Source organism: Pleurodeles waltl, chromosome 9 (genome assembly GCF_031143425.1).
Source record: "Pleurodeles waltl isolate 20211129_DDA chromosome 9, aPleWal1.hap1.20221129, whole genome shotgun sequence".
NCBI classification, from domain to species: Eukaryota; Metazoa; Chordata; class Amphibia; order Caudata; family Salamandridae; genus Pleurodeles; species Pleurodeles waltl.
The window spans coordinates 972,845,113-972,858,034 of record NC_090448.1 but is presented as its reverse complement, the minus strand read 5'-3'; the positions used below and the strand labels follow the sequence as shown (position 1 = coordinate 972,858,034).

At 44.2% G+C, this 12,922-nt stretch overlaps 1 protein-coding gene across 1 annotated transcript in view; it reads right to left on the bottom strand.

Annotated features, from left to right (window-relative positions):
* Window positions 1–12,922, bottom strand: part of SPTLC2 (serine palmitoyltransferase long chain base subunit 2) — a 327,100-nt gene that overhangs the window by 34,886 nt on the left and 279,292 nt on the right. The window contains exon 10 of the mRNA XM_069208403.1: window positions 816–951. Within this exon, the coding sequence (XP_069064504.1) occupies window positions 816–951 (136 nt within the window). The remainder of the gene's footprint in view (window positions 1–815; window positions 952–12,922) is intronic.

Here is a 12,922-nt window from a genome sequence, read left to right as displayed (position 1 = left end):
TTCCACACTACAATCATCAGAACCCAAGACAAGAGGTCCGTTCTGTCTCAAGGGTGCCATTACCTCTGATGATGATACACCAGCCTCAATGAGTTCAGGGACACCAGGTCTTTCAGGCAATTGCTATATATTAATGCAGCGAATGACAACTAACTTAACAGTATAGGCCTACCAAACATTTTGGGTAAAAATGATTTTGCGCATACAGCCTAGTAAAATTAAAAAAACTTGATCAAAGGTAGAAATAAATTTGAATTTCTCGCACTATGAAAACAGTTTGTCAGTGAAAAGTCTACAAAAATGAATTGTCATGCCTGATGATTTATCCAAAATATCAAATGAAGTTCTCCTTATTGAGAGCTGGACCTTTGCCCAGCACCCCAGAACTACATGACTGATCTCCAGCTGCCAGTATGTAGATCTATGCCAAGTAACACCCAGTTAAGAGGCCCGTTCCACTTCATCTGGGACTAAGCTGCAAAACGTTTTTTTGCTGGACCTTGACAATGTGCCTGTCAGAACCACTTGTCTGCAAATTCGAAGCACCCCCAGCAAAAAGAGAACATTAGCACCATCCGGGACCACCCCAAGAACTGTAGCTGCAAGTCACAGTGGGAAATAGAAGTATGCCCACAAACTGTCTGCAAGATGACTTTGAGCCCACTTTTAATTCCCAAAACAAATGATATAGTCCGAAATATTTCCACTAAGAAAGAGGCTACATGAAAGCAGCCAAAGCCCAAAGCAGGGATCCCCCTTTCTCTAGCACATTTAGGGTGGTAAACATGTAGGTAAAAAAGGGTAGTATAATTTACCCAATTTTTGACGGCATGTAGAGCATCAAAGGCACAACCGGTGAATCATCATTTCCATAGATGATGAATCCCATCTCCTTTAGCCGTTGCCTGAAGTAGCGAGTGTTCTCCGCCAGCATCTGCACGCACTCCTGACCTGGAGAGAGAAAGATTGCAATTTACAGAAAGCTTAGTTATGTTAGTTTGGCAGTTTCAGAAAGGTTTCTAAATCTAGGAATTTGAATTCTTGAACCACTAACATTTTCCAAGTCCGTTCAGCTCTGATGACGTAAGAACTATTTACTCAAAAATGCACAGAGAGCAGAAACCTTCAGATGACAGACTAGATAGAGGCTAACTGGCTAACATTATTTTGCAGGACAGATAAACTGTACTTCAGTACCACTAAACATACTCTCTTCGTTTGTAAGAGTCCTTCATCAGAGGGTATATTTGATTAGTAATAAACCACTCGCTGAAAGCAAAATGCTCTGGTTTAGTTTGCCGAACACACAGACCAGGTTAGCAGGATATCCCTTTGTTTGGACTTTTTTTTCTTCAAGCTCTGAACAAGAATAATGTTTTTTTGACTGAAATACATGTACTCACTCCCTGAAGAAAGGCTCCTCTGTCAGAAATGCATTGTGGATGTATTGAGAAATTATGTAATAAACACTATTACTGAACAACTTAATCATGATATTGATACATATATGCTATACAACTTCAAGTGATCTGATCAAAAACATGAGGAAACAATGAAATAACTTAAATAAACAATACCTATCAGATTATTTCAACATTAGACTAGCTTCAAAACGTGGCAAATATCCCTTCTACCGATTTACAAGTGCCGTAGGCTACAATCCACTTGTAATTCGGCAAATGGGACATCTGTCACGTTTGTGACAACGTATCCAGTCTCCCAAACTCCAAGTAAGGCTTTAAATATGGCATGTGAAAATACATTTTCTGACTGCAGTTGACAGCACACACCAAAGGAGCTGCTGCCATGTCATGGACAATTTGGGTGAGCTCTAATGTGTTCAGATAGATTTATTTTGATTACCTCAAATTGACCTGTTGCTTGTAATTTTGTTATGGCCAACCTTGAAGCCATTGGCCCTCGAAAGGCACTGAATGCCTCTCCTTCAAAAGAGCATTGGTGGAGAAAAGGCCAGGCACACATGACGCTTCCATCAGCACACAAGTCTTGAAATGAGCGGCAGGCCCTGAAATAAGGCTATAGGCAATGAAAATAATTCCTCCAGTCTGCAAGCAGAGTCTCCAAAAGTGTTCAGATATGAAAGGTTCATCCAGTGTCACTTTTTTGGTCTTTGAGAGTCAACAAGGTGTCACGTTAAGAGCCAGAGGGGGATGAGAGCAGTCGGGTGACACCAGTAATGCTAGACTCAAATGCGCTTTTGAAGAGGAGACTAAATATCGTCAACTGTGATCCGTCAATGATATTGGTCACAAGAGTCAATAAGAAAATAAGTTACTTACCTGTAACCACAGTTATGCAGTATTGGTATCTTTCATAAATTCACATCCTTGAGTCATCCCAGTCGTCGAAGTGGGAGTCCCATGGTATACTATAAAAGCAGTAAGTAAAAATTTCCATAGGCTATATTGTTGGCTAAGTCACAAATATAGCCTATCCATCTCGTTTTGTAAAAACGAACCAAACTTGACTCATGACCAATCAGGCTCCAGCACCCTCTAGAATATTCCCCAAAGAGGCTCATTCCCTCAGACTTTCTAGCACTAGAGTGAACAGTATGTAATGGAAAGGAAATGTGAGCCTCAGGAGGGTGGGTCGCATGTGAATTTTTGAAAAATACCAATACTGAACAACTGTAGTTACGGTTAGGTTAATTGTTTTCTTATCTAGCATTGGATCTTTCATAAATTCACTTGCTTGAATCTGAATAGCCAGCAGTACTCATAATAACCGTTATGCCCGCAGTGGATGGTGGGTGTGAACATTGTAATCCTTCTAAATATATATATATACACACACACACACACACACACACACACACACATATAAATTAAAACATGTAAAACAATAATTGCATAGGAATTATAAACGTATTGTATGTATAATTAGGCATACTCATTCAAGAAAAAATCTCACCTCAATAAAAAAGATGACGTAGGACCGCCTGTCCACCAAGAGAATCAGCTCTTTGTGTTGATTCCAGACAGCAATGCTGCGCGAAAGAGTGCATAGTCTTCCACGTTGCAGCCTGACATATCTTGTCCAAGGAGATCCCTTGAAATAGAGCAGCTGATGTGGAATTCGCCCTTGCAGAATGTGCTTTCGGGCGGTTAGTTAATGGTTTTCCCACCTTTGCGTGGCAAAACTGGATGGTGGATGCAATCCAACGAGCTATCGTAGCCTTAGTGACTCCTGTACCCTGGCGGCCTTGGGTAAGAGACTAAGAGCTGGTCTGTCTCCCTGAGCTGTTCAGTACTCTGAAGGTAAAACTTCAAGCATCTTTTGATATCTACTGTGTGGAGAGTCCTGTCCGCCACTGTTGATGGATTCGGGAAGAAGGTTCTTAATATCACTGGTTCATTCAAATGAAAAGATGAAGGCACCTTAGAGATGTATCTCGGGTTTGTTCGAAGAAGGACAAATTCATCTGAAAACATAAGATAGGGCTCTTTAATGGTAAAGGCCTGAATATCACTGACTCTTCTTGTGGATGTCAGAGCCAGTAGAGTCGCTACTTTCCAAGTCATGTATTTCAGCTCTATTCTGTGGATAGGTTCAAACAGGGCTTTCAATAATTGTGAAAGAACTACGTTTAAATGCCATTGGGGCGGAGGTGGTCGCACCGGAGGGCAAGTGCGAAAAGAGACCCTTCATAAACTGTTTGATTAGTCTGGATAAACCAAGGGAGGGCATATCCGCAGAGCGTCTATAAGATGATATAGTGGCAAAATGGACTTTAACAGATGCATGACGAAGACCAGCCTTTGACAGAGTGAGAAGGTATGATATAATTTGCTCTGGCAAGAATTTTAATGGATGCAAATTGTTTTGATGGCACCAGATGTAAAACCTCTTTCATTTGAGCCCGTAAGTCCTGTTTGTTCTGTCAGCTCGTGCCCTAGACAAAATTACTTTGCATTCTTCATCGACGCTCATGCCCTGAAATTCATGGAATTCAGGAGCCACGTGTTCAATTGGAGAGACGCTGGATCTGGAAGGAATATCTGACCTTGACTCTGTTAGAAGGTCATGCTTGCTGGGAAGACATAAGGGATTGGCCACTGATAGGAGAAGGAGTTCTGTGTACCAATATTGTCTGGGCCACTTGGATGCTATGAGTATGAGCTTGCAACCTTCTGATTTCATTTGCTTCAGAAGCCTGGGAATCAATGGGAAGGGGAGAAAAGCATATGCAAAGATCCGGGACCATCGCATCGAAAAGACATTCCCCCAGTGGGTACAGACTGGCGTAAAAGTGGCGGCAAAGAGACCCAGGATTGGCCATCTTCAGCAAAGAAAGATGTTGTCTAGCTCCCTCTGATCGAGTTCCCATTCGTGGCAGTTGTCGTCCGTCCTGCTGAGAGAATCTGCTAGGGCGTTGTTGACACCTGGCAGGTGTTCCAATCTCAGACAAATCGTGTGAAGCGTGAGCCATTCCCACAGAGATTGAGCTTCTCTTGAAAGGGAAAGAGATCTTGTTCCTAACCCCGTTGGTTGACATAGAACATGCTTGTAGTGTTGTCTGTGCGGACCAACACAGAGGATCCTGCAATCCCCGGAAGGAAAGCTTTGAGTGTAAGAAAAATTGCTTTTAATTCTAGCAGATTTATATGCAGTTATCTCCGTACAATCGACCATTTCCCTTGAATGCACATGTCTTGCAGATTACCTCCCCAGCCCTCCACTGAAGCGTTCGTTGTGATAATGAAATCTGTCATTGGAGCAGAAAGGTCAATCCCTGAGCGAGATGTTCGGTCTGGGACCACCACTGCAGAGTCTCCACCATCCTTGGTGTAATATTGATTGAATCCTCGAAGGATCCTTGAGACGGAGTCCATTGTAGCTGCAATTCCTTCTGTAATGGTCTCATTTTCAACCTTGCTAGGTAGACTAGGGTGATCGATGAGGAAATCATGCCTAGGAGTGACTTGAACGTCCAAACTGAAACGGACCTTCTTCTTGAGACCTTGATAGCCATGTTGGTTTTTGTTGTCGCGCCCTTGAGAGATAAGTCTTGCTCTTGATGGTGTCGAGTTCCGCACCTAAAAAGACTATCTTGCATGTCGGTAGAGTGAACGATTTTTGGAAGCTTACTGTTAGACCTAGATTGTGAAATAGTCATAGGCAGGCCTTGGGACGCCAGCTGTGATGTGGGAGCTTTTATTAGTCAGTCGTCCAGATATGGGAAGACTTGAAAACCCTTGTTGCGGAGGAAAGCTGCTATCGAAGTGAGACATTTTTTGAAGATTCTTGGCGCTGACTTTAAGCCGAATGAGAGGACTTTAAATTGATAATGGGCACCGGCCACAGTGAAGCGGAGATATTTGTGATGCTTTACATGTATTGGTATGTGGCAATAAGGCATCCTGGAGATCTAACGATGTCATGTAATCTCCAGTGTTCAGCAGGTGCTGGCTATCCGAAAGTGTGAGCATTCGAAAGGATGGTTTCTTTAGAAACTTGTTCAATTTTCTGAGGTCTAGGATTGGTCTCCTTTCCACAGCCTTTTTCCTTATTAGAAAGAACCGGGAATAGAATCCGAGTCCCCTGTGGTGCACAGGGACCTCCTCTATCGCCCCTTTGGAGAGCATGAGGAAAACCTCAATCTGCAGCAAGTGAGGATGAAGTGGATGCAATTTTCCTGGCGGATGGTGTGGTGGTTTTTGTATAAATTCCAGTGTATGACCTTGAGCCACTATATCCAGCAGCCATTTGTCCGATGTTATATTTTTCCAATTCTGAAGGTACTTCGAGATGTTTGCTCCTACCTGATGGAATTGTGGAAAATGTGGAAGTGTAGCCGGTGCCCAACAAGGATCATTGTTTGCAGGGTTGATCCTGGGCTTGAGAGCTCTGTTTCCTTCTCCCACCTTGTCTGGTGTAGTAGGCCGTAGATGGTTGCCTGTAAATTTGTTGACAGGACAGTCTATATTGGGGCTGCTGGTACTGCCTATGGTTGGAGCCACGAAATGTAGAGAAGCCCCTACCCCTTGCTCCCCGAAAGGGTTGTTTCCTGAACTGCAAGGTACCCAGAGAACGAGCAGTGTCCGCGTCAGTTTTGATGGCCTGTAGGGCCTCATCTATATGCCTGCCTAAGAGAGACACTCCGTCAAAGGGCATATCTAATATCCTAGACTGGACTTCTGGCCTGAAAGATGTTGCTTTCAACCATCCCTGGCGGGGCAGTACCGCTGCTCCTGCCAGCTGACGAAAGCCTGTGGAGGCTATGTCTACAGCGCAGTCAATGATCTTTTCTGAGATACGTTCTCCTTCCTGCTGAATTTTTCGTGCCTCAGGTTGCTTGTTCTCAGGAATGAGGTCTAAGAAAACATTTATGTCAGCCCACTTGGCAATCGTAGCAACCCAAAATCGCTAAAGGGTATGCTGCATGGATAGTTATAGCCGACATGGCCGAAAAGCTCTTGCCCACGTTGTCTAGGCACCTGCCTTCCTTATCTGGCGGAGCTGATACAGGCGTCAAAGGATTCTTAGAATGCCGTTGGGCGGCTTGGGAAATTACCGAATCTGGTTTAGGATGCCCTGTTAAACACGCTGGAGAGTCCTGTGTAGCCTTGTATTTCTTATCCAGCTTTTGTGGAACCAGTGGAACAGTTGCTGGATTCTCCATAATCTTGATGCCTTCACTCCAAATAAAGTCTACGATTGGGATTGCACTCACCCACTTTCTTGCCTGTTCTTTAAAGTCATGGAGGAAGCATTCTGACTGCGAGACAGAGGTTGTTAAATGAAACCATATGGCTGCGCTATCTATTAAGTTATGAAAACCTCCTATTGTGTAGCCATTTTATGTATAGCTCCATGCACGTTAGTTTAACATACTAGGTCGCTGTGCACTTTGCCCTAGATATATTTTATTCAGCTTTGCACTGTTATTTTACAATAACCAGTTTTTACGGTCTTGTTTTAATTTCTTCTATCAAACTGTTTAGCTAAGTTTAGCACGGTGTTCTCAAACAATACATTCTTGATCGCCCGGTGCTTTAGTCAAGGCTACAGTCTGGTACATTGCTGGTAAACGTGGTAGAAGTTTAGTCTCCAACATTCGTAGAAAATACACATCCTTACGTAGGGACATTTTCTTAGAACATCTGCGTGTTAGTTATAAAACACTTTCTAGTCCTAGTACACGTCAAGAGGGAGACTCCAGCCAGGGAACCACAACTGTATGCTGAATGCCTTGTTGCAGATGCTGATGCAGATTACAGGCCTTTGCTCAGGTATGAGGGTGGATGTCCTCCCGGGGGAACCTGAAAGGCAGGCTTAGAGCTTAACATGCTGTGCTCGAAATATAACTGAGAGAGAGAATAATCTAGCGGCACTATGATAGCCTTATTCTTGTGCCTCACTCTCATCTTTACTATTTTAATATTACTGTGTTGTGTAGTTCTGGTTATTGCAGCTCACGCTTTGCTATCCAAAATGCAGTCGTTTTATTAAATAAATCTTTAAAACTTATACTGCCTTTATTGTCATTTATATATGAGACCATATTGTGTATGAGAGAACCGGTTGTGACCTGAGTGACCACGACTTCCCTGAGAAGTACTGCTATGTCATGTGCTCGGCTGCCCAATTGTCTCTGCCATTTGGGAGAGATGAGGCACTGCTAGTTAGCTGGAGCAAAACCCAGATTTGGAGTGACAAGCATCATCCACCGTGGGTCAGACTCAGACCCCCACATTGTGGACGATCTTGCTGCTCAAAATCCAGTAGTCTCATTAAGATAATGAGAGCCTACGCAACACTCCTATATCCTCCGTGGAGAATCTGATCGACGAGGAGGTGGTGGCGATGGAGTAGGAGCTAAATAATCATCCCATTCATCGTTAGGATCCTGGGGTTTTGCAATTTCTCCTTCTTCTCGTTCATCCTCTGAAGAGATGTCATCTCTGGGAGGGGCGGCTATTGTAGACTGTGGTGTAAGCCTGGGAGTTGCTGGAGGTGGAGGTATACTCCTTGGTGTAGCAGGAGAAGACGGGAGAGGCGGCTGTGTCTCAGGTGCGGTTGGGAACCTCCTCTTATAGTCTTTCAACATAGACTGCAAATCTTGAATCAGAGAAGCAGGCATTTGGACAGTGTCTCTCGGCTGCTGTAAAGGCTCATAATATCGTCTCTGATGAGAATAATAAGATTGGTACTGTTTCTCGTACTCATCCTCATCTTCCTGATACACTGACATGCAACTGGGATGGACTGTGCGCATCACCAAAGGGCCCTTCATCTGACTCTTCCCAGTCTAGCAGATGACTAGGAAGTAAGATTGCTACCATACTGGGTGATGTATCTGCCGTATAAACATTAGATTTAGACACTGTGGTAATTTTCACTGTGGCGTGAAGGTCGGGAGATCCAGAGGAAATGGGGATCAGGCTGCCCTGACTCATAGGAACAAGTGGCATCGTCGATGTCGATAACAATGGTCCTGTCATCGGATTTGGCTTCGTAGATGATTTTTCCATCGGCAATGGTCTCGTCAACGGTGGTGTCATCAACAATGGCATCGACGACGGTGCCCTTGCTGCTGATTTTCTCTTCAACATACCTTTCAACAAGGAGGTCTTTTCTAGAGCCACTTTCGCTGATGGCTCCAACGACGGATGCGACTTGTCAGTGACTCTAACAGAAGAAATTGGAGCCTTTATAACAGACGTCAACATGGTCGCAGTCGACGAGACGGTGGAGACGGTAGCTGTGGAAACCATTGTCGTCGACTTGAATTTAAGAGAATCCTTTCTAGAAGTGGAAGGCTCTGATGAAGGAGAACGGTGACAGGATTCCTTTTTGCAATGAAGAGAGGATGGCTCAGATTAAATTGAACTCTGAATGTCCTTGGCAGCCTCCTTATGGTGCTTTTCAGTCTGCCCCAGGTCCGCAGATCTGGACCTTTTATGAGGCCTTTCTGAATCACTGTCATCACCAGAAGTACAGGATTTGGCATGTAACCAGATTAACAGTCTTCCTTCTCTGTCTCCAAGGGTTTTAGCAGAGAAGGTGCGGCATATCTTACAATCTTAACTGATGCACAGGATGCAAGCAATATAAACAGTCCTTATGTGGATCATCCACATGAAGCCTTTTCTTGCCACAGGTTTTACAAGGGCAGAAAAGGCCTTTTCTGGAACAATCCGACATTTTTCTGAAGAAAAATCTTTCAAGGAAAAAAAACTGAGCAGAGCTCAGGGAGACTCCCTTCACACGGCGTGCTGTAGAAAATCTGAGGGAATGAGCCGCTTTGGGGAATATTCTAGGGGGTGCTGGAGCCTGATTGGTCATGAGTCAAGTTTGGTTCTTTTTTTACAAAAGGAGATGGATAGGCTATGTGTGTGAGTTTGCTAGCATTATGACCTATGGAAATTTTTACTTACTGCTTTTATAGTATACCGTAGGACTCCCACTTCGACGACGGGGATGATTCAAGCATGTGAATTTATGAAAAATCCAATACTGGGAAAGTTTGCAGTCTACCCATATATTATTGCATGCTTTGAGGTCTCTCTGCAGATATTCCTGCAGTAGTTTACATCGCACCCCAGCTATTTCCAGGTACCAAACCCTGCTGCCTCTCACCCTCACAAGCCTTAGTTGTGTACACAGTGGTTCACCCACGAGTATGTATATGTGTACCACTGCATGTCTGCTCCCAAACTTACCTGCAGACTTCCTCACTGTGTGCACCTTGGTCCAACCTGCTTCCATGTATTCCCATGCTTCATCAAACAAACCACACTTCACAAATCGAGGACACTGTGGCCTATCTGGTCCTAGGCACCTTCTACTGGCAGTGGTCTGGTGCTGGACCTGGCCCTTTCTGCAATGTCGCCCCCAAAAGTTTTTGCCTTTCTCCTCCTCGTTTTCTGATCTCGTTTTTGTTTGGCTTTAGTTTACTACTGCTAACCAGTGCTAAAGTGCATGTACTCTAAGCTTAACATGATAACACTGGCTTAGCCGCAACTGGCATATTTAATTTACCTACATGTCCCTAGTAAAGTCAACTACGATGTTCGAGGACATATAAATTAAATGTTACTAATGGGACTGCAGCACTGATTGTGCCACCCACTCAAGTAACCCTTAAAAATGTATCACGCCTGCCACTGCAGAGCCTGTGTGTGCAGTTTTAAACTGACATGCCGACCTGGAAAGTTAACCCTCTTGCCAGGCCCAAACATTATGTTTTAATACATACAAGTCACCCCAAAAGGATGCCTTGGACAGCCCAAGGGCAGGGTGCAGTGTATTTAAGAAGTAGGACATGTACTTTTAAGTTTTACATGTTCTACTATTGAATGACTATTCAATTCATTTTTTTTTTTTTACTACTGCAAGGCCTATCTCTCCCATAAGATAACATTGGAATTAATTTATTACATTTTATAAGCGTAATTTCCAATTGGGAAGAGATAGTACCGCCAAGTTTAGTGTCTCTAGAATCTACATTTAAAATCAGAACTTATGATGGTCGGGTTTTTAAATTGTAATTCCGAAAATGCCACTTTTAGAAAGTTAGCATTTTCTTACTTTGACCACCTACTGTCTTCTGCCCATCTCTGAACACAGCTGGCAGCTGGGCTCTAGTGCAAGCCCTCCAGACAGCCACACACAAAGAGAGCTTACGTGTGACTGAAAAACCATCCACATCTTGATGGCTCATCCTAGGCAGAATAAGAGGGAGGAGCTGACATTTACACCTGATCCCACTGGTAGGCCCTGTAGCGAGTCTGGAGCCAGAGCAGGAAGGATAGGAACCATGTGCACTTCAAGTGCTTCTTTGAAGTCTCCTTCACTTAAAAGGCACCCATAAACACTGGACTTCTGACTCTACCAACTCAGTACACTTCTAGACCTGTGGATACTCTTCAAGAAAGGACTGCTCTGCTGCTGAAAGGACTGGCATTCTGCTGGCCTCCTGCTCTCCTGTGCTAACCTGCTGCCCTTTTTGCCTGGTAGTGGGGAGTGGACATGAATCTCTCCAACCCAGAGCCAGAGTAACTCCAATGGCTTGCCTCCTTTTCTACTGAAGTCTCAGGGACACAAAAAACCAGCGCCTGACCCCCAACGACTAAATCCAGAAACAAGTGTCTAGAGATATACAGCACTGGCTGCACAAACAAGGGTGACAAACTAAAGACTGAAGTAAGCCTGAACTCGTACCGCATTTACCATAATGCACTGGGGCAAACAATGCTGGGATGTGAGGCAGTGTGCTCCCACCCTCCTTCTGCCACCAAAAGGGGTTTTGTGGCTCCTGAAATCAAGCTTCTGGGCTCTTCCTGACCGCTCGCACTTGAACAGTGCTGCTTGTATGAAGAATCAGCACAAGCAGCTGCAAGTTTGTCTCTTTGCACAGCAAGCATTTCTGCTTGCTACTGCGAGGGTCCAGTTTGCCTCTCTGACACGCCTGGCTGACTTTCTGTGCCCAGGGACCACTGCCAAGGACTCTCTCCTAGCTCCCGGCAAACTTCTGCGGAAATGGGACTCTTGGCTCAACTCTGAGAAGGTAGGACTTCAGCGGAACTTGATGGGACAATATTGGACCCGCGCTCGGCCCGAATCTTTGGATTTCACCTGGTCTAGCAGGACCAGATAGCCGTGGTTGGCGCTTTAAGCTTTTAAGCACTCTACTGCATTTTAATCTTTAAAAAATCATAACTCGACTTCTCTTTTTTGGATTTTTGTTCTTTTAGTCTTGATTTACTCATAAAATTTAACTCTACTTCCCTAACCACACTGTTTTACTGTTTGAAGTGTTGCACAAATACTTTACACATTACCTCTTAAGTCTGCCTGCTCTGTACCAAGCTACAAGTGGGTGAGCACAGATTTATTTATAGTGTGTATCTGACTTACCCTGACTAGGATTTCTGTTTGGACAAGGGGCACACCTCTGCCAACCAGAAACCCAATTTCTAACATCTGGGCAGTGTGGCCCAAATGCTATCAAGCTCAAGGCCTTATTTTTCTTAATTTTGGTAGAGTAACAAGTGGTTTATTACCTGGTGGTTGTTCATTTACACTATGACCTACAAGCCATTGTTGTGCACACCACTTGATGACAAGTGGTAGCAATGTTTCAGTATCACGATGGGCCAACTACAACAAAAGGAACAACATTTTAAAAGACCTGACTCAGAGCGAAGTAAGAGTTAGCGGTTTGTTACGTGGTGGAAAACGTAGACTGAGACAGTCCTTTTTGGAGGATATCCTTCATATGCTATTGGAAGAGGGTGAGCATTTTGCTCTTGTGCTATTAGATGTGTCTGCATCACTCAATACAGTACCAGATACCATCTTACTCACCAGGCTGCAGGAGATTGCTATTGAAGGTAGAGGACTAGACTGGTGTAAATCTTGCTCAAGGACGGGTCACATGCAGTATATCTACCTTAGTTTATGGTAGAGTACAAGACCCTGCTCCAAGGGGTGAGCACTTAGCCCAACACCTTTCAAAATTTACATGCGCCTGCTGGTGCAATTAGCCAAATCTTTTAGAGCTCGGTGTTATGTTATGTCTATTTATATAGCACACTAATCACCTATGAGGGTATACAGGTGCTTGAGCAGGTGCATAGGTGAGTGTCCTCCGAGTAATCTAACAGTCAGGTCTTCAGCTTCTTGTGGAACTCAAGAAGCGAGGAGGAGGCTCCGATGGCTGTGGGAGGCTGCTCCAGGTTTTTGGTGCGATGTATGAGAACTAACGACCTCCTGATCGGCTTTTGTGAAAGCATAGAATATGAGCGAGTGAGAGTGAGGCTGAATGCAAGTATCTTATGTTCTATGCAAAAGACACCCAGCTAATTATCACCTTAGGAATGTCAGGGGCTGACCATTTGGAACCTTCACCTTTGGTGTACGGGCAGTGGTCTCTGCATGACTTCGACAAAAC